At 29.8% G+C, this 21,138-nt stretch overlaps 1 protein-coding gene and 1 long non-coding RNA gene across 3 annotated transcripts in view; one reads left to right on the forward strand and one right to left on the reverse strand.

The window, feature by feature from the left end:
* Nucleotides 1-4,553: 4,553 nt before the first annotated feature.
* LOC146998978 (uncharacterized) lies at nt 4,554-9,106 on the reverse strand. The gene is made up of 4 exons (XR_015039371.1): nt 8,977-9,106; nt 7,750-7,860; nt 6,881-6,923; nt 4,554-4,770 (listed from the first exon to the last, which is right to left on the reverse strand). It is a non-coding gene; the product is annotated as an uncharacterized LOC146998978 (long non-coding RNA).
* Nucleotides 9,107-9,731: 625 nt separating this feature from the next.
* Nucleotides 9,732-21,138, forward strand: part of LOC118199251 (uncharacterized) — a 134,869-nt gene continuing 123,462 nt past the window's right edge. Inside the window, exon 1 of one of the 2 annotated variants that reach the window (XM_085812166.1) lies at nt 9,732-9,877. Coding sequence is in view for 1 of the 2 variants with exons in the window: in XM_085812165.1 (XP_085668291.1) it covers nt 17,519-17,609 (91 nt within the window). In the remaining variant the exon portion in view is untranslated. Of the gene's footprint in view, nt 9,878-17,252; nt 17,610-21,138 lie in introns of those variants that run through there. The other variant, XM_085812165.1, reaches the window with a different exon arrangement.

Below are 21,138 nucleotides of genomic sequence, written 5' to 3' on the forward strand. Positions count from 1 at the left end.
GCTTTTCAATAATACTTAATGCTTGTTTCAGCCTTGCTCATTTTTTATTTTTCTCTCCTTTTATTAAGTTTTGAAATTCTTTGAAGAAGAAATTTAGACTAATTACATTTACATTACTTCACAGCCATTCTTTTTATTGCAAATTAAAATAATGTCTTTTAAAATTTTAAATAATTTTTTTATCCATATTTAAAAAAAATAGCAATTTAATCGTTAATTCAATATGTAAATAGAGATAATATAATGGGTGATTCTGAAGCAAAGAATATATATTACAGTGGCAATAAAGATAAACATTATTGTTACTGTGATATGATGTAAGAGAAATGATGTGTAAGTATAAGGTAAGTGATGAATATAACAAAAACGTCTGAAATAACTAATGGAAATAACAAAGAAAATTAAAATTTTTATGTGCCTCTTAATTTTAAAATAGCTCTTACTGGAATTATATAAATACAGTCAAAAGTCGTTAATCCGGACTCGTCGGGACTTAGGCGATTCCGGATTATCGATTTTTCCGGATTATAGATCATCAGTTTAAATCTGGTAAGATGGCATGCAGAAATTACAAAATTAAAAATATGAAACCATAATTTATGAAATAAAGAACAATTATGATCTAAATGGTATCAAAATTTACAAAAAAAGCTTAATATTTATTTGTTTCCTTTATTAAATATTTTTTTCAATGTAAGCTGTTTAAGTTGCTTTGTTTTATGTGATAATACTTTCTCTTTTATTCTATAAACAGACATAATTTCTTGTTCAATTACAAAGTTCTGCTGTTTAAGTCCTATAATTGCTCGACTAATTTGTCAATCAAAATTTTTTCATTTTCAATAACCTCTGTCACTTTCTTCACTATCAGAAGCGAATTATAATGACGAGGAACTTGTTTTAAATCATATCAAAGACGGAGTACATCGATATAAAATACTACATTTAGTAAGGAATTATAAGCCAAATGAAATAAAAACATCTGCCCTGAAGATAAGGATGGTGCTGACAGATCAACTGCCAATGCATTGCGCGCCGCGGCGTTTCCCCCGCCGAGCAGCGTGAAATTGATAAACAGATTTCGGGTTTCGAAACATACTTTCGCTTTAGATCCTTTACATATTAGCAAATATATATCGGAAATTCTATTTGATATAATCGAAAGTTCAAGCTTACTTTTATAAAATTGCTCTAACAGTCTGCAAAAAATAATAAGCCGGATCCAATTCGAAGATTAAGGAATAACGCAATCTGCAACATTAACTGAATTACATAATTTTAGCTTAGCTTATACCGTCCAAAGCGCATGCGTAAACGTTTTATGCGTTCACGCATATTCACAGCCGTAAAGGTCTTACGTACATGCGTCAATGCAATGCATACGCAGAAAGTATGTAGCTTTGAGGTCCGGATTATGGGTGTCCGAATTAACGACTTTTGACCATAATCAGTCAAAGTTGTCGTAATCCCTTTGTACCTGATAATGCTCCTTTCTGAATTAGAAGGAATGCAGTTTATTTTAAGAAAAATCCTGTATATAAACTGGATTATGCGAATAATGGTTTAGTTCTCATTGACTATGGAAGTAACTGCTGAGGAGAAGCATTAATTGCCACTTGCACACCAAACTGTAATTATTAATTAGTTAAACTTTGGCAAAAATGAAACGGGAGGAAATAATTTAATAATAAACACATACACACAAAGAAAGGAGAAAAATAAATAAATAAAGGGCTCTCTATCCAAAAAGTAAAAATTCAATGTTTTGAATTTTAAACTGTTGAAATATTTTAAGTCTATCCAAGTTGTATTATGTATGGAATGTGTTTAGAAAGCAAATCATTTGAGCAATCATAAACATAGGAAGAAAAGAATTAAAAACAAATTTTATTTTAAGAAAAATCCTGTATCTACCCAGGCAGCATGCATTCGTAAATTGCACGAGAAAAATACGTGCAATTTACGAATGGCCTTTCGTATAAAAAACGTTCAAGTTGAACGTAAAAATATCATAAAAAGTGTCCAGTGGCAATTACTAAATATTTACGTATATTTTTACGTTATACTATACGTAACTTTTACGTAAAATTTAGGTATATTTACGCGAGAGACTACTGTTTATTCGCAACTTTTACGTATAATATACGTAAATTTCAGGGATTTACGTATATTTTTAGTAAAAATTTACGTATATTTATCGCATATACGTAAATCTCAATTTTTTGCTTCCCGTATGCGTATATATTTAGTAAAAAGTTACGTAATTTTCCCCGATTTTTTACTGTATATAAACGTATATATTAGGTAAAAATTAAGGTAGATATTCCCCGTATTTTACGGTACAAAAACGTATATATTTGATAGAAATTAACGTATATATTTCCCGTAATTTACGGTACAAAAACGTATATATTTGATAGTAATTGACCTAAATCTTCCCTATGTTTCCTTTGCATATGCGAATGACTGGTAAAAATTTAATCCGATGTATGTCCTCTACTTTACTGTGTATAAATGCACATTTTTTGGTAAAAAATTTGCATAAATCTCCAACTACCTTTTCACTGCATTTTTCATAAAATGTACTTATTTTAATCTCATATTTTTTATATAAATCTATGCAAAAACTTTATGCTATGATTAAAAGGTAAAATAATTTTTATATCAAATTCTTACATATCTGCCTTTTAGTTATGTACAGCAATATGGAATATATATAACTGGAAAATTTAAATGCACTAGTAAATGCAAAATAAAAAAAAAAAAAAAATTTCTATTAAAAAATTACGTAACACTTAAAGGCTGAAAATGACTTTTAATATTTCATTTCAAAGTGACTACAAAATATGCAATAAATTTAGTAAACATCAATTCTGTGTTTTAAATCAATTAATGCCATCGTTCATTTGCATTTTTGTTTACTAAATTCATTTCATAAATTTAAATTTAGTAAAAAACTGTAGCAAACAGTTGTTTACTAAATAACACTTTAAATAAATTATTTGCTTTTCTGAAGGACATTTTCTTATGCCATGTAAATGAACGATAGCATTAATTGATTTAAAGCATAGAACTCAGGTTTACAAAATTTATTGCATATTTTGTAGTCACTTTGAAATGAAATATTAAAAGTGATTTTCAGCCTTTTAGTGTTATGTAATTTTTGAATAGAAATTAATTTTTTTGCATTTAAATTTTCCAGTTATATATATTCCATATTGCTGTACATACCTAAAAGGTGGATATGTAAAAATTTGATATTAAATTAATTTTAACTTTTAATCATAATATGCAGAACATTTTTGCATAATTTATATAAAAAACAAGAGATTAAAATAAGCACATTTTCCGAAAAATGCAGTAAATAGGTAATTGGAGATTTATGCAAATTTTTTACCAAAAATGTGCGCTTATACACAGTAAAGAGGAGAAGACATCGGACTAAATTTTTACCAAAGTCATTCGTATATGCAAAGAAAACATGGGGAAGATTTAGGTCAATTATCATCAAATATATAAGTTTTTGTACCGTAAAATACAGGAAATATCTACGTTAATTTCTATCTAAAGTACAATATAGTTAATTAACAAATTCAGTGAACGAATGTAGGACAAAAGAAAACATCATACGTTTAGATTATTTGAATGAATGTGCTAAATTTTAAAATTGTTAAATATAGACCAGGAAATTTTAGAAAACTTACCTTTTCCAATAGTTTACCAAGTTGACTTTGTTATTTTCCTTGAAGATGAATGTTTAATGTCATAAATATTTCATTCATATCTTCAGATAATACACAAATATATACATATTTATTTATTAAAATTCAGTTTATCCCAAACATGTTAAAGAAAATATTAATTTGCATGCAAGTTAATCGAGTAACTTCTGTTTTAATTACACACATAATTATGATATGTAAAAATTTTACATTTATCAGTCAATCTTGCAATGTATTGTAACCTATTATTGTTGTCTTTCTCAGTTTAAAATCTTATAAATATATTAGATCAGTACTAAAAGTTCACCTCTACAAAAGAAATGCTTTATTGAGGTATTTTTAAAAAGTTCCCTTTTACAATGTAACTGTTATTTTCATAAATAAGTTCATAAAATTATGCAAATTCAAAATTACCTAAATATGTTCTTTATTTTATCTTATATACCAGATAAAATTTTAAAAAGTTAATTTGTTTAGGAATATTGAAGTTTTTAAATATTTATCTCATGTGACTTTTTCTATAACATCATTATAAATGTACATGTTGATGTGGACATAATTATTTTTTTTTCATCAAATAGCTTTATGGTATTAAATGACTTAAAAAGAGGCCACTGGGCAAAAGAAAGCAATTAGAAGTTGGCTAATTTTTTATTAATTTGTTGTCAAATGCTGTGCATTTTAGATTATGCTCATATGATGACAATGAGTTATTTAAATTATAAAATTATTATGAACATATCCCACATAAATTAACAAGTATAAAATTTCAAGTTGTTTGAAATATTATGAACTGTAATACTTGCAAAAGAAATACACATGAAATTAATTTAAGAATTAGGTTTATTTTACAGGTATTCGAAAACTGCAATTACTGTTAAACAATAAAAACTAACATTAAATCTGAAGAGCATATTTTTTCAATAATAAAATTCAACATAGACTTCATGCAGCTTCGCCATATTTGTTCATAGTTCGCTGTCTTTAATATCCTGCTCGATTTTTGTAAAAGTGAATTCTTTGTCACCCAATGTTTTGAGAACAGCTCCTAAACAAGAAAAAGAAAAATTTGTAATAATTTCACACTTCAGATGTTTTCAGTTTTTAAATATAGTTGAAGTATTAAAAGATACATATAAAATGCACTGAGTATTTCATATTTAAAAATTTACATTTCAGTAATTAAAAATTTAATTTCATACTATCACACAGTAAGCTTCAATTATATACCTTACACAATGCCTATAATTTCAAGTAAAAAATACTTAAGATTTGTTTAGAACTGCAAGGTTGAGAAAGTCTTTAATGGCTATGTTTGTATTTAAGTACATGAGAAAAAACTTAATTTTGTATTAATTATATTGCATTAGCCTTTTCAATTTTACTCCTACATATAGTAAAGAATATTCGCTTTCTTACAGATAACTTTTTCTTAAATAAAGAGTAAGCAGAAAACTAAACACTATATACATATAACAGAATACTTCATAAACATATACATGTCATTAACATACGTATATGCATTAACAGGCTATTTTACACATTTCAATAAACCAGAAACCAATACACAATCAAAAGTATTATCCGTAAATTCCTCCAAATCAGAGCAAAAATCTTTAATTATGATAACAATGGCATCTCAGTTTGCAATATAAAATATTTCGAGTCTACATTCATGTGCATTCTAAGCAAACAGAAAGCTGAATAACAATAAAATTATAAATACCATAAAAAAGTTAAGAGCCACGTAGAATGATAGCAAGACTAAATGAAGTCTTCCTTCAAAAATCAATTTAAATTCAAAAATTTGCCTTCCTGTTTAACATCTCAAAATAGAGTTACTGCTTTCATTAACTAAATTTCCTGTCTTGGCAAAATAAAAATTGTCACTTCTGTTGCATGAAATATTTGCTGCAAACTTTGTATGCAAATAATCCAGTGAAAAAATTTTAATTGTGGCTTGAATATTTTCTTTATTAAATAAATGAAAAATTGCCACATAATATTAATTTATGATCCACATGAAGCTTTTTACCTCTACCATATCATGCAACTATTTTAAAATATATACTCTCATATAAAAGCCACTGAATTTTTTTACCAATATTAATATAGTATAAATCATTAATAAATCTTCTAAAAACAGCCCCAAAATTTCTGAATTTGATACCCAAAACATAATTCTACGTAACTGTTAATGTATGCATTTGCTTGCACATACTTAAAATGAATTATACACACAAAAACTTAACATATTAACTTTAATAAATTCTTAATTAGCAGGATGACTCAATTAAGGCAAAATATGAAAGAAATCTACCTGATGGAATAGTTGTAAAAGATATATTTAAAAAAAGCTAATATTGTTTACCTTACACATGGCAGAAATTGAGTAAACTGCATGCAGCTGGATTATTTATTAAGAATAGAAGTTAGATCAAAGTACCAAAGTCACACTAGGGCTTTAACCATTTGGGTGCAAAGAAGCACCTCAATTTAAAAAAGCTAATAGAATTTTATAACTTTTACAATCTAGTACAAATATTAGACACATAAACAACACTAAATCCCATTATTTACTTGCATATTTTCCTTCTTTGTGTACTTTTAATTTTTCAGGATATGATTTAGAAACAAAGTTATGGTAAAAATGTATACTGGTAAAAAAAATACTGCTGAAACTGATAAGTCCTTTTAATTATATACTATAATGCAAAGAGGGATGGAATATGTGACTAAATATGATAAATCAGATTACAATAACATTAAACAAATAACATGAAAAACTGAAAAAAGAAATTTTATTTGAAATTATTTTTTAACTCATGGAAAGACAGACAGTATTTCCAACTTATTAAATTCAATTATATTTTACCTTCGTCAAACCAATATTGTTAAGAGAGTTGTATTTAAAATCGGTGCTAAGCTAAAGCTGCTTTCTTGCCTAATTTTATACTATTGAAAATACCGGTAATTGTCAAAGTTATTCGTACTCAATATGTGCAAGATTATTAATGAGCTGCCAAACCGCAGTTAACCATCTAATATACTACATTCAACATTATTATTTTTCTTTTTGAATGTCAGGTTTTCATTATTTCTGCCAATATATCTGTAACAGGACATAAAGATTGAGTTAATGTAGAATAGAAAATTACCTTGCAAGTTAGCACTTTTACCTTAGTGGCAGTACTTCATTCTCTAGAAAAAACATTTTAAATTATTATACTTAAACAAAAAATTCATATTTGTTACAGCAAAACATCATTAACACAATAAACCAGAGTTGAATGCAAGTCTAGTTTAACTCCATTCTTGAAAACTAGTTATTACTTTCAATTTAATTTAAAAATAATAAAATATAAGGTACGTATTATGATGACTACCTATCTCGCCTAAACTGGCAATCCTTGTAGGTTATACACTTTTATTAGAATTCTTAAATGCAGAGGATTTACATTAATCAGTTTTATTAGAATTCTTAAATGAAATCTTCACTATCCGAAAATTCAGTTTCATTTCCAGCTGAAACTGTATCAGGACAATCTCATTTATATTATTTCCCTCTAACAACTGAACATTTTGAAAACCTTTTCTATTCCATGGAAAACTAATACTACATTAAACATACATTTTCTAAATCTGAAAATTTTAAGTTAGCTTAGAAACTGTAATCATTCTTAAAAAAGTTTGACTTATGCAGATGTTAGATCAATAAAATTACTTTCCTGTGAAAAAGTAATATGGCATTGAACAACATGATTTTACACATCAAGATATACTGAGTGAAAATTCCTGAAATGTTTTATTTCTTGGTATCTCTGCAAGAATTGTATAAATAAGACTACCTCCATTTAAAAAAAAAAAAAAAAAAAAAAAAAAAAAAAAAAAAATGTTTAGTAAATACTATGAAGAAAATTGGTTACATTATTTACAGTTCATAATTAATAGAAAATAAATCATTTCTTAGCTTATCAGAATTTATTTTTATCACATTCATAAACAGTACTAATTTAAACAAACATACCATTATGATTTCAATAACTATGAAATAGAAAATCCAAATCTGCATCTTTGATGGTCTAGTAGATTGGACGTTTTCGTTTACTACAATTCAGCAGGGTGCTGACTCCCCAGACTGTAATATATATATATATAATTAATTTACAAGGGAAAAAGCAACAAAAATATAAACAATTTCTTGGTTTTATATAAGCATTTCTGCGCATTTACAATTTTAATTTTTTTAACTATCTAGTTATATCAAAATACATGATTTAGTAAAATATAATTCAAATAATTTAAGGTATTTTAGATCAAATACTAATTTTTCAATAAATTTTTTCATGCAAGTCTAATAATCAACATAACTATCAAGTTTTGACTTCGAAAATTATGTTTAGAGAAACTTGAAGCTGCAGTAAATAGTAATAAATTTATTCAAAACTGAAAGTAAAGCATTCTTACTTTATTTTCTTACTTTAACTATGGCAGACCTTTTAAAACAACAAAATCAAACAAATAAAAAAGAAATGCATTCATGAAAGGACTTAGGACTTACTTATTATTCATGAAAGGATATATTTCAGTAATTACAAGTGCATAAAAATTCAGTATATATATAAAAAAAAATGAACACAGATTTGGAACAAAGTACCTGTGTTTCTATGGCATAAAATTTCCTTTTTTAATAGCACAATATCTTTGAGTTAAAGATTATATATTAAAGCAAATTTATAAAACTAAATTCAAAAATAAGAAATTAAATTATTTTTAGGGAAAACACTAAGCAAATAAAAAGTTTTGAATTTCATAAATAAATGAAAGTTACATGCTTTATTTTTTGGCATAAGGTAGATAACATTTCCATAACAGATTTCTGAACAATTAGGTATGTTAATATTGCCTTTCTTTTTCCATTAAAAGCTATTTCCTGCTTAATTACAGTATGCTTTAAGATAAATATTAAAACGTTTGAGTAAAAATAATATAACTATAAAAAGGTGTGACACATACAAACAGGAGTGACACAAACAGTAAGAAACAGACTAGTGCAAATTTTTTTCAATTTATTGTTTTGGTATTCTATGTCATTAACAGTACCAAATCCTGAAAATGAATCATTAGGCTCGTACACAAAAGAACAAACAACACATGGAAAATCACATTTTCTACACAGACGCTATTTATAAAATTTCATATAGGTGAAGAAAGTACGAGTATTAAACACTGAAAATATAAAATATTCACTTACTTTCTTCAAATAATGAGTAACTTCGATGGATTCAGTCACAAACGCCAATCCACGAACAAACAGTATTCTTTGCGACTTTACCATTCTTTTCGACCGCCATTGCTGAGTGCCGACTTCACAAATATCCCGCCACAACCGGAAGTAGAAAGTGTCTGCTTTGCCATTGGTCAGTGAACAAGAATTGCAATGCTTTTTTTTTCTTTATAATTAAACATATTAAGAAAGCCTCTAAATTAGCATATGAAATAAACTTACTTTTGCATTATATAAATTTATATTCACAGCATCTCTGTATTAAGGTAATAATTAAATTTTTCTACGAAAAATAGAAATGTCTGTGTATGCGCATGCTCAGTGTATAATCATAAATCCGGTTAATTTTTATAAGTTAGCGTAAAATTAACTATGCAAATTTTGAGTTCATTTAACTGGACCCTTGTACTTATTCTGTAGATCTCCATATTAAGAATGTCTTTAACTGTTTCAGGAAAAATATAAAATTATTTATTTACATTATTTATTAATTTTTTCCTCATATAAAAATTATTAAAATCGCTATATCATTTTTTCCGTACATTAAACAAAATTTAAAAAAGTTAGCCTCATATGATTTTTATAACAAAGATTAAAGGAACTGAAATATATGTAAAATATCAGGATTCAGCTTGCAATTTCGTAGAGTTATTATTTTTATTATTAAATAAAAATATTAGTATATCTTTGATTATAATTAATGATCCTTTCGTCTACATTAAACTATTGTTCAAGAAGTTAAACGTTTTCGAGCATCTTTTGCTGTATTTATTATTCTATTCCTCGACATGAAAGATTTGCTAGTCTTATTCCAATTTAATTGCCCACATTTGCTAAATAAAATAAGGAGAGTATTGTACCAAACTCAGTAAGTACACAAATTTAATATACAGCTTATTCCAGTTAAATGGGTAATAGGATTTTCATAAAAGAAATTAAATTGTGTAAATTAATGTAAGTGTTGATATGAATAAAAAAAAACAAATTTGATATAAGAAAATAAATAAGTTATTTTGAAGATGTTTGAATTAAGAAAATATAATTTTTTGCAAAAATGCACGTAAAGATTTAGCTCACATGTTAAAATTTATATAAAAATTTTAGCCTCATATATGAATGCCCCTTTTTTCATGTTCGTGGACAAGGAAAACAAAGTGAAATGCCAGAAATACACTAAATATTTTGAATTAAAAACTTCATTTTCAATCTTTTTAGACTTCGTATAATATCCGTAAAAGTGACGAATGAAATATACCATAAAGGCAGTAGTTTCTTTCAGAACATTCGGATTCGTATAATATGCGTAAAAGTGACGAATAAAATATACCATCATGGCGGTAGTTTTATTAGTACATTCGGATTCGTATAATTTTCGTGAAAATAACGATCAAGAGTCAACAGTAACTTCAGCCTTTTTCAATCGTATAAATTTCGTAAAAGTAACGTGCAAAAAATACCATACCCTTATTTCACCAAAATTATACGTATATTTTTGGAGACGTGCTGCCTGGGTAAACTAAATCTATTATATACTGGATTTTGCAAATGGTTTAGTTCTCTCATTGGCTTTGGCAATACTTTCAAAGGAGAAGCATTAATTGACGCTTGACTGCCAAATTGTAATTGTTAATTAGTTCAATTTTGGCAAAAATGAAACAGTATGAAATGGGAGGAACCAATTTAATATTAAAAACATACGCGCAAAGAAGGGGGAAAAGAAAATTTTAAACAAAGGCTGTCTGTTCAAAAAATAAAGATTTAATGTTTTGAATTTTAAGCTTGAAATATTTGAAACCTTGTAAGCTCTTAATATCCAATTTTATTGTGTATGGAATGTGTTCAGAAAGCAAATCATTTGAGCAGTCATAAGCATAGAGAGAAAAGAATTTAAATTAAGTTTTATTTTAAGAAAAATCCTGTATCTAAACTAAATCTATTCCAAACTGGATTTTGCAGATGGTTTAGTTCTGTCATTGGCTTTGGCATTAATTGCTACTTGAGCATTGTAATTATTAATTAGTTAAATTTTGGCAAAAATGAAACAGTATAAAATGGGAGGAAACAATTTAATAATAAATACATATGCAAGAAAAAAGGGGAAAAGAAAATTAAAAAAAAAAAAGTCTCTCTGTCCAAGAAATAAAGATTCAATGTTTCGAATTTTAAATTGTTGAAATATTTGAAGCCTTTTAAGCTCTATTATGTGTGGAATGTGTTCAGAAAGCAAATCATTTGAGCAGTCATAAACATAGGGAGAATAAAATGTGAGTAATTTAATTTTGTTTTGTATTTCAAACCATATTTATGTGGTGTTGATTTGCTACTTGCATATTAACAGAGAGGAATTTGCTAGTGGTAATTTGATATATTACTTTTCCTTTACTTGGAGGGAGGTGAGGAATGTTTGGCAGTCACCTCTAAAATAATTTCTGAGAGTTTTTTTACCCTGAGCTACAACCTTATGCTGCCATGCATGTGCATTGCCCATTATGGGGAAGATGTCAAAAAATGATTATATATAATTTTTCTGTATTTATTCATTTCTGACATAATAACTAATTGAGGTTGTCGTTAGAACAGCCTTCATACTTTCAGGCGCTTGCTGCCAAGGTTTTTGTTGTACATCATGTGATCTGCATCACATTACTAAATACATAAGTCATTACATCAAGTTACTGGCACTACATTAATTCACTGGTATATGACATATATGTCATCTGCCAGCAATGCACCTTATCATTCAAGAAAATTGTAATTTAAGGATACATTATGGTTATTAGTCTGTGATTAGAACTGTGAAATGCTACACGTACAAGGTGGTCAACAGCTTCAGGTCAATTGTATTATGGTGTTAGACACATGGGTGCCTGAGCTACTAGACCCCTATCTTAATTCAAAACATTTAAAATTTTAACGTAACTTAGTGCAAAATAACTCAGATAATATATGATAATTAATTTATAAGAGGATACTTAAACTGGAGCCACTTACATAATTCAGATGAGCAGATATGAAAAAAGAAGGAAATGGAGCTGGAAAAAGTATAGTATAAAATTTCAGTGTCGTTAAGTGCTAATGAGATCATGCCGGAAATATATGGACATGAATTGCACACATGAAAACAGTTTACAAAGTAATGTAAAGAACATAAGAAGCTATATATTACACTAGCATTTGATTATTTAATATGGCTGTGGGTCTTTTGCTATTACTTATCTTTCTGTACTTATAATTACAAATTTTGTTTATTGGTTTCTCCCTGATGAAAATTCCCCTGATAAATGTCAGTGTGAGGCAGTTTGGACTTGCTTGCAATTTGTTTTACAGGAATAAACCCACACTTAACAGGCTTAACAAAGCATGTGATACAGATTGGTTCATAAATAAATAACTTGTTATCAATAGATTTGGATCTCTGTTTGGAGCTATAACAATCTGAATAATAACATAATGTGTGGGGTCCATGAAAGAGAATTTGTGAGGATAACTCCAAGATAAAAACTTGCTTAACCCAGGGCAGAATAGTTCTAAAGAATTCGAGATTTTGTTGCAATTTTCTTCTTTGTATATTAAATGCCCACCGTTTCTTCAGTGTTAAATTGTATCTTCCATTCCTTTAGCCAGGTATCCAATGCCTGTGTCTGGTCCCGTAAATGTCGAATGATTGGGCTAAGGAAAGTACTCTGAACAGGGTTCACTGTGGTCATCAGCATGCATGCAAATGTAATGTTGGGTGTTTATGGAATGTTGCTTACATAAATGTCGAATAAGGTGTGTCCTAAAAGAGACCCTTATGGCGCACACTTGGCTTGTATAGCATATCAGGCGTGGTCAATTGACCACCCTATAAGGTACCTATAAGGTATTTCTCCTGCCTTCGTGGTGTAGTGGCCTGATTAACTATTGAAAATTGATTTGTATCTCCTTTTCTCATTTCTTTTCTTTAAAATAATTTTTAATTGAATTTTTTCTCTAAAATAAAGTTAAAATTTTGCATTAGAAAACATGAATCATTATACTGACCTAATCCTTTAATTTGATCAACCTAATGATTCATTTCCCTAGTGTGAAATTTCAGCTCTGTCTAAGGTTGTTGGACATATGCCAAATTACACTATCAAAGAATGTTATAAATTTTCCAAGCATTAACATCAGAATGGATCAAACAGTGAATGTGAGGAAATAGGGAAGAAAGTAATTTCTCCAAAAGATAGAAAAGAAAAAACAATTTTCAGTTTTCGGAGTTAATTCAGGTGGTTGAAAGGATAATTGCGTGATAACATTTTGCATTTGCTCATGCATGAAATAATCTTCCTTAGACAGCCTAATACAAAGCTGTCAATGCTTACAACTGATAATTGCCCAGTGCTTTCGCTTCGTAACCAGTTTACTAATTCGCATTTCAGATGTATCCCAGCTTCTCTTCAAAAGTCATGCACAGGCATTTCCACTAAAATTGATTGCTTTTGTGCATATTTTGCTATAATCAAAAAAGTATTAATTTGGAAGTTAAACAACAAAAATCAGCGTTATATTTTCAAATTTTCACAGGACTAGTTTAGATGGTTTTACCGAACCATCATCCTCAGCTGCAAATGAACGAGATAAGATATAATGATAAGATGAGACAAGAAAGTTAGGACAGGAGATAAGCTAGTGGCGCCATCTGTTGATGAAACCAGAAGTAAAACATAATTTCTTGAATGCTGAAGGCAAAGATGCATTGGAATTAGGGTTGTTAACTAGAACAAAAAAATTTTTTGAATGTGAAATGCCTCTAGAAAATCCAGTTCACCAATGGGAGATGTTTTTTGAATAATTTTGGCAGCAGAAAAATTGAAAGTGTGATTTTCAGACCAACAATGTTGGGCAACAGAAGACTTCTGTGTTTCCTTTTTTCTAACATATGCCTCATGTTCCTTAATGCGAAATTTTAAGGCTCTCTTAGTTTGGCCAATGTAAATTAAAGCACACTGGCAAGGAATCCTGTAAATACCACAGGAATTCATATCCGGAATGGGGTCCTTGAGTATGAACTCGGAATTTTATTGATGGGAGGAAAAACAACCTGAAAGTTAAATTTCTGCAAAATACTTGCAACTTTGTAAGACATTCAAAAAAAAAAATATTTCTGTTATAGTTAACAACCCTAATTCCAATCCATCTTTACCTTCAGCCTTTAAAGAAATTATGTTTTAGTTCTGTTTTCATCAACGGATGGCACTAGTAGCTTATCTCCTGTCCAGGCTTTCTTGTCTCATCTTATCATTATATCTTATTTCATTCATTTCCGCTTTTGCAGCTGAGGTTGATGGTTGATGGTTTTGCAGCTGAGGTTGATGGAACCATCGAAACTAGTCCTGTGAAAATTTGAAAACATAATGCTGATTTTTGTTGTTTGACTTCTAAATTAATATTTGCTTGGCATGTTTTCTATCTTAATCAATGAAGTATTGTTTGAATACCATTTATAGTTTTCTTCGATTGCCTTCTTATTGCTTTTAACATTTTCAGCACTGCTCCTTGTTACCATGGTGTATACGAGCCAGTTTGCCTTAGAAAGTCCTCCACGAAGGCATCCCTCCCCTTAGACAGATAGCCCTAGTGTGCTTTGCCATAATTAATTAAATACACCCTGTTACCATGGACTACACTTTTTATCTCGGTATTGAGATTCATAATACGAAAATTCAAAAGTTTTCAGATTTTATAAATTATGGCCAATGGGGCTTTGTTTAACGCTTTATGTGTTACCTTTATTTATTAAATATCATGTTCTTCTCACTTAACCACAATATTCAATTCAACAGCAATATCACAAAATAATTAAAAAAAAGAGCATATCTTTAGAATTTCCGATATATAGTCTCTCGCGCTGGATATAATTATTTTTCCGTACAGTGTTGCCATTGCTCACTTTGAAATTCTTGAGTTTGTTAATCAAAAATTCGTTAATGTTTTAAAAAATATGAAATCGATAATAAAGCAAATTCCAAATTAGGGCGTCCAGATGCCCATATTCGGGTGGAGGATTACGTTATTCATAATTTGATGGCTCTAGGTACCATTGTTTTATCACAATGCGAGAAGCATATGTACATTTATGTAGATTGGTTATTATTTAATTTCTTTAACTATAATGCTGATTTTTGTTGTTTGACTTCTGAATTAGTATAATGCAGGGCTTTAATGGCTATAATGGTGGCAACAACTATAAAAGTGATACGCCAATATAGAATATAGTGATTCGATGCAAAATGCTAAACGAAATTAATAGCCCTTCTGAGCTAATAAAATACCAGGTAGTATATTTTAATTAATTATTATGAGTAAAGAACTGAATGTGTAATACCTCAGTTGTCTTTTCTTTTTCTTTAGATATTAAGTATGTTAGGGAAAGTATCTATCTCTAATATTACAACATATTCAGATTATCAAGACATTCAAAGAAATGATGTCAAAATGCTTTTTGTAAGATCGAACAAATGTTGCTGACAGTATACATCGTGCCTGTAAAAGTCTTTATTTTCGCATCTGTGAGGTGTAAACAGTTACTTTTAATTACAGAAATGTTTTCAAGGTTTCAAATAGTAGTAGGTTTGGAGGTACTGGAATTTAAAAATATCAGTTTTTTTGAAAATTAAGAAATCGAACTGTTTATGTGTTTCTCCAATCCCTATAATTATGTTTAATAACAATTTCATGGTTGCCAACTCTCCCGTTTTTTATCACATTTCCCAGTTTTGAATGTTAAGCCTTTATTTTTTTATATTTACCTTTAAATGTTTCCTGGCTGTAAATGAAATTTAAAATTTCAGAAACTAGGCCTTTTATTGCATGAACAATATTATCTTCGTGGTATTATTGCTATATTTATATAGCTGTAGTACTTTTATACTTTGTAAATATTAATTGCAAAGGCCAGATATGACAAAGCCAACTAAATTACAAGAGGTTTTTTCAGATTTAAACAGGCACTCTGTTTAATCATGGTTTGTGATCATTAGCCCAGGAGGACTATTAATTTTGTTTTGGCATTTTGTGGCATTTCACTTTTCAAATTGTTGCCACCAAATATTATAGCCTGCATTATATTTAAAGAAAGAAAATAATGAAGAATCTGCATGAATGTATGTATGCTTCTCGCACTGTGAGAAAACAATGGAACCTAGAGGCATCAAATTTTGAATAACATAGTCCTCCATTCCAGTATGGGCATCTGGAAGCCCAAATTTGGAATTTGTTCTATTTTATCTATTGCATATTTTGTAAAGCATTTATGAGTTTTTGATTAGGAAACTCAACGATTTCAAAGGGAGCAATGGCTACTCTGTACGGGAGGGGGGGGGAATTATCTCCAGCAAGCGAGACTGTGTATGGAAAATTCTAAAGATATGCTCTTTTAAAATTATTTTGTGATATTGCTGTTGAATTGAATTTTATGGTTTAATTGCGAAGAACATGATATTTAAGAAATAAAGGTAACACACTAAACGTAAAAAAAAAAAAAAAAAAAAAAAGCTCCTTTGAAGAAATATAAAATCTGAAAGCTTTCAGTTTTTTCTTTTTTTTTAAAGAGCTTTACTGCAGCATGTTGTGCCCGAATAAAATGACACATAGTATTAATTAGCATGAAGTAGTTGCTAGACTAAAGAAGACGATTCTAAGTTTTGGGACGCGAATGTTCGTACTTTTAACAGAACTCGTATAATTAATTAATCTTAAGTAAAAAGAAAAAAAGTTTTTGTCTAATCTTTTTTTTTTTTTTTTTTTTTTGTTGTTGTTGTTTTCTTACTATGTATCAATTTCCTTCAAAATATTCTACCATATTATTTTAATGCCTAATATTTTTTTTTTCTTTTAAGGAGTTTATTTTTCAAGTAATACAATTTTTTCCGACTAACCCATATTTAGAACGAATTCCAAAGAAACTTGATAATTTTTTTTTTTTTCCCTTTCCGTTTCTCCTTCACCTTCACGATTCTCCATTTCATTATCCCAAAGAAATTTCCAGAATGTTACAATCAACACTGCACAAACTCCATCCTTTTGTAACCAGCGTCCGTCACCGGAAACAACATGTTTTCCACTTCCGGTCAGTGGGACAACATTTTGCTGAAAAAAAAAAAAAAAACTTACTACTACTGCCTTCGATTAGTTTTTGTTTTCTTTAATTTCCTTTCCTACGAAAACGTAAAATTCTGGCGACCAGTTGGCGATCGCCACCGGTTGCTTGTCAGGAGTTTTCAATCATCTCTCAGTACTCGGACCGCCGAGATAAAGTTCAAGAGGGGTAAGAGACCAACTCCGCGGAAACGCAAATGACGTTGCCGCCTGAAGCATCATCCCGAAGAACTTTTCTTGAGTCTTTTTCCTCTGTCGTTTACGAACAACGACTATGAATGCGTTTTTCGCATTTCTCCACCGGACAGGTGATATAATGTGAAGGAGACAGGGAGGTTTATGTCAAAAAGAGCATCAGGACATGGTGGCCGTGTTCTAAAATACGATGGTTGTTTATCATCTTACTTTGTGTTCTTGGTTGATCTTATCGTGGATTGCTTCTAGGGGTAACTCTGAGAAGAGGAGCTATATGACATGTAAGTAAATCATATTTTTCTTTGCCGTTTTAAATGCTGTTGTGTTTCATCCTCTTAGGTTTGATCGCTCGAATGGAAAGACTATTCTTCAATACCAGTTCCGTAAATGCCAAAAGGAAATTTATGTGACATCTGAGAAGAGATTGCTACTAGTAGATGTGTGCTTGTTGTATCAGTCACTGGTGAAGCAAATGCCATTGTTATGGTGTACCAATCATCGATGTTTGTTGTACTACCATTATGATGTACCAGTCATAGAGAAGATGGTTGGTTAAGCAACTACCATTTTGGCGAACTTGCATTCGAATCCTCAGTGACAGTTGAGAAAGTTAAATGTCAAAGTCGAGTTTTCGGTTTTGACATTTACAATCAATTTTTGGTACAGATTAGACTTCTAAATTTTGATATAATTCATCATTCAATTCCCTGCTACAAAGTTTGGTTGTTATAAGTGTTGTCGGTCTTAATTTATTATTTATTCATGCCGCCCAGACGGTATAGTGGTTAGAAGAGTCGACTGCGATATCGAAGGACCTGGGTTCGAGTCCCGGAGAAGGCATGAATGTAAATGGTCTGTCCCGTCATAGGAGGTAATGGTGACCGCCTGTTATGTGCCTCCACAATAAAATGGCCAATGCTGAAAAAAAGCAAGTGCCCGCCATTTCAAAAAAGAAAATACTTTCAGTATATTGTTCTTATTTATTCTGGCCCACCAGCGCCCGAGCGGTGAAGTCGGTGAACACTGGTAGTTTGGTCAGAGGTTCGAATCCCGCGAACGGGCTAGCTGCATGGGTGTTTTCGTGGTTTTCCCCATGTGTAACGTGTATACGAGCCAGTTTCCCTTAGAAAGTCCTCCACGAAGGCATCCCTTCCCTTAGGCAGATAGCCCTCGAGGCTTTGCCGTAATTAAGTAGCCTAACCTAACCTAACCCTTAGAAAGTCCTCCACGAAAGCATCCCTCCCCTTAGATAGCCCCCTCGAAGCTTTGCCGTAATTAAATAACCTAATAACCTTATTTATTCTGTATCAATGTGTAACAAGCACGTGAAGAATGACGAGCAGTTGGTGAATGCATGTAGACTCATGTTCAGCTATGCTTATGAAATTACATTTATAAAATGAATTGATAAAATGACTAACTAAAAAGTTGTGCATTGCGCTTAGTCGAAAGCGTTGTGATAGGACTGTTACTTTAAAATAATATTTCAAGGTCGTACTGACCCTCCTGTCATTTATGATCTTAACGTATTAGAGGATTCTACCTTTTCTCAGTAACAGTCGTTACCATGGTTACAGTGCAAGCCAGAAAGAGTGATGTTATAACCTTGAAAGAAATGTATATTCTAAAGTAATAGATTATAGTATTGCTCATTTCACCAGCCATTGAATCTTTTTTTCAATATACATATTGTATTTTTCTTCATATTCTCAGCATTATTCCACATGTTTTAATTACCATCAGTTTCGATAAGTAGCAAAATGTATGTTATCGTTTTGCAGAATTCTTGAGAAATGTGCCTAATAATTCTAGTCGCTTCTTGTGATTATTCTTAAGTGCTATAAATATCAGAATTCGATAATCATATGTGCATATTAAATGCTAAAAGTGTATTTTAATACTAAATGGTAATGAATAGCGAAAGGGGTAAGCGATAAATTTATGTGATGAATAAAGATTCTTATGTATAGTAAAGTTATGTATACTATATCCTAAATTAATTTCTTCATAATAAAAGTATATTTCTTTATTTGTTTAATTAAATACGGCAAAACACATGAAGATCGTCTGCTTAAGAAAAGGCTGACCGCTCTTAGTACTTCTGTACTAAATCTAGTACGTTTTATAAACTTTTAGTGCTCTAGTACTTAATGCATTTGTCATTTGATTTGAATTTTCTAAATCATTGAAAATATTAGCTACAAAGATCTTCATAGAGAATAGCATTTATTGAAAACTGTAGATACACTAAAAAAGATGGAGAATTCGTGCGAGAATTTTTTTTTTTTTTTTTCTGATTTAACATTTTTTGTTAAAGCTATTTTGTGTCTTCTTCATTCCTTCTTCAGCATCTTAAAGAATATTTCCAAGGAATGAGAATAAAATCATTTTTGAACGTTTTTGAAAAATGAAAAAAATTAATCAGCGAACAATGTTTCTGTTTTTTTAGGAGCTAATTAATTCAGAAAAAATATGCTAAAATATAGATAAATACTTCGAGTGTTTTCTTGTATGCAAAAATATGTGAAATATCATATTAAATAAATCAAATATCTACACCTAAATTATGGTTCCTATCCAAGTTAAACATCATATTGTATCAACTAATGTTCACTATCTGTATAGTTCTATATTGCTAACGTTTGTACTATAATGTGCCCATAACTAAACCTAAATAGGCTATTTAAGTTATATATAATATAACCTAAATGGCCCTTCACTATCATAAACAGTCACATAGAAGAATATTCGGCATCTTCTTATCTCGGCCTTCCCTTTGTAATAGTCCTTGCAACAAACTCAAGACTCATCTATTTCAAGTACTCAGGACTCAAGCTGAATTTGTAACATATTTCGTATGGCTCGACTTTGAGCACAAACTGCTTCAGTGGGGTTAAGCATATTTTGGTTCTAATTAATATTTTAATTTGGTACCTCAGTTTTCAAATCTTGTTTCAGCAAAACCATGTTATAGAGATGTCGTGGTAGACAGGGTGGTAGACTCTTGTCTAGATGCACCCCTTATGTACTAAATTTCGTAGCCCCGGGTCTATTAGCTTACGCTGAGCACGAACGAAAGACACACACACAGATTTTCACTTTTTTATATATATATCTTCTATTTTAAGGACACTAGTTGTAACTACTAAGGATGCCATAACTGCTTAAAACGGTTTCAAGTGTTAAACTGAAATCTGCGCTGAAAAATCAGATTGCAGTTTCCTTTTAATATTTTGATTTTATATTTTTTAATTTAAAAGAAAAAAAAAAAATTACACTTTAAAGGCGCCTTAGTTTTCAGATTGCAATTTTTATACAACTTCTGATGATCTAACGCTTCAACTGAAAAGCCGTAATATGACTTCTGAGTGTCTATCATTTTCAATCAGATTATGCGTCCTTGGTTGATCTTGAAATAATAACATGATCTCAATGAATGATCTTGAAATAAATAGCATAGCAATGGGTTTGAATAACTATTAAATGGAAGCTGTGAATTGCTGAACTGTGTTCGCTTACAGGTAGTTAAGTGATCAAAGCTATTCCGAGGTTCCCTTGTTTTATAATCCTTACATATTCGAATTATGCAAGAAGTCACGTAATCTTATTGAAATAAAAATACAGATGTGTAATCTTTGCTTACTTTAACAGATAGATAAGCTTCTGCGCAGTTCACACTTATTTACTGAATTTATTTCCAGCTTATATAATTTTTATCCCCTTATATTGTATGTGCTTTTAGTTACACAAAGATCTATGTGTTGTTCTTTGATAAAAGTACTGTCATTGTGTACATAAGTGAGATGAAAA

Source organism: Stegodyphus dumicola, chromosome 2, assembly GCF_044657685.1.
Source record: "Stegodyphus dumicola isolate Sdum_Otavi_A_Nest chromosome 2, ASM4465768v1".
Classification (NCBI taxonomy): domain Eukaryota; kingdom Metazoa; phylum Arthropoda; class Arachnida; order Araneae; family Eresidae; genus Stegodyphus; species Stegodyphus dumicola.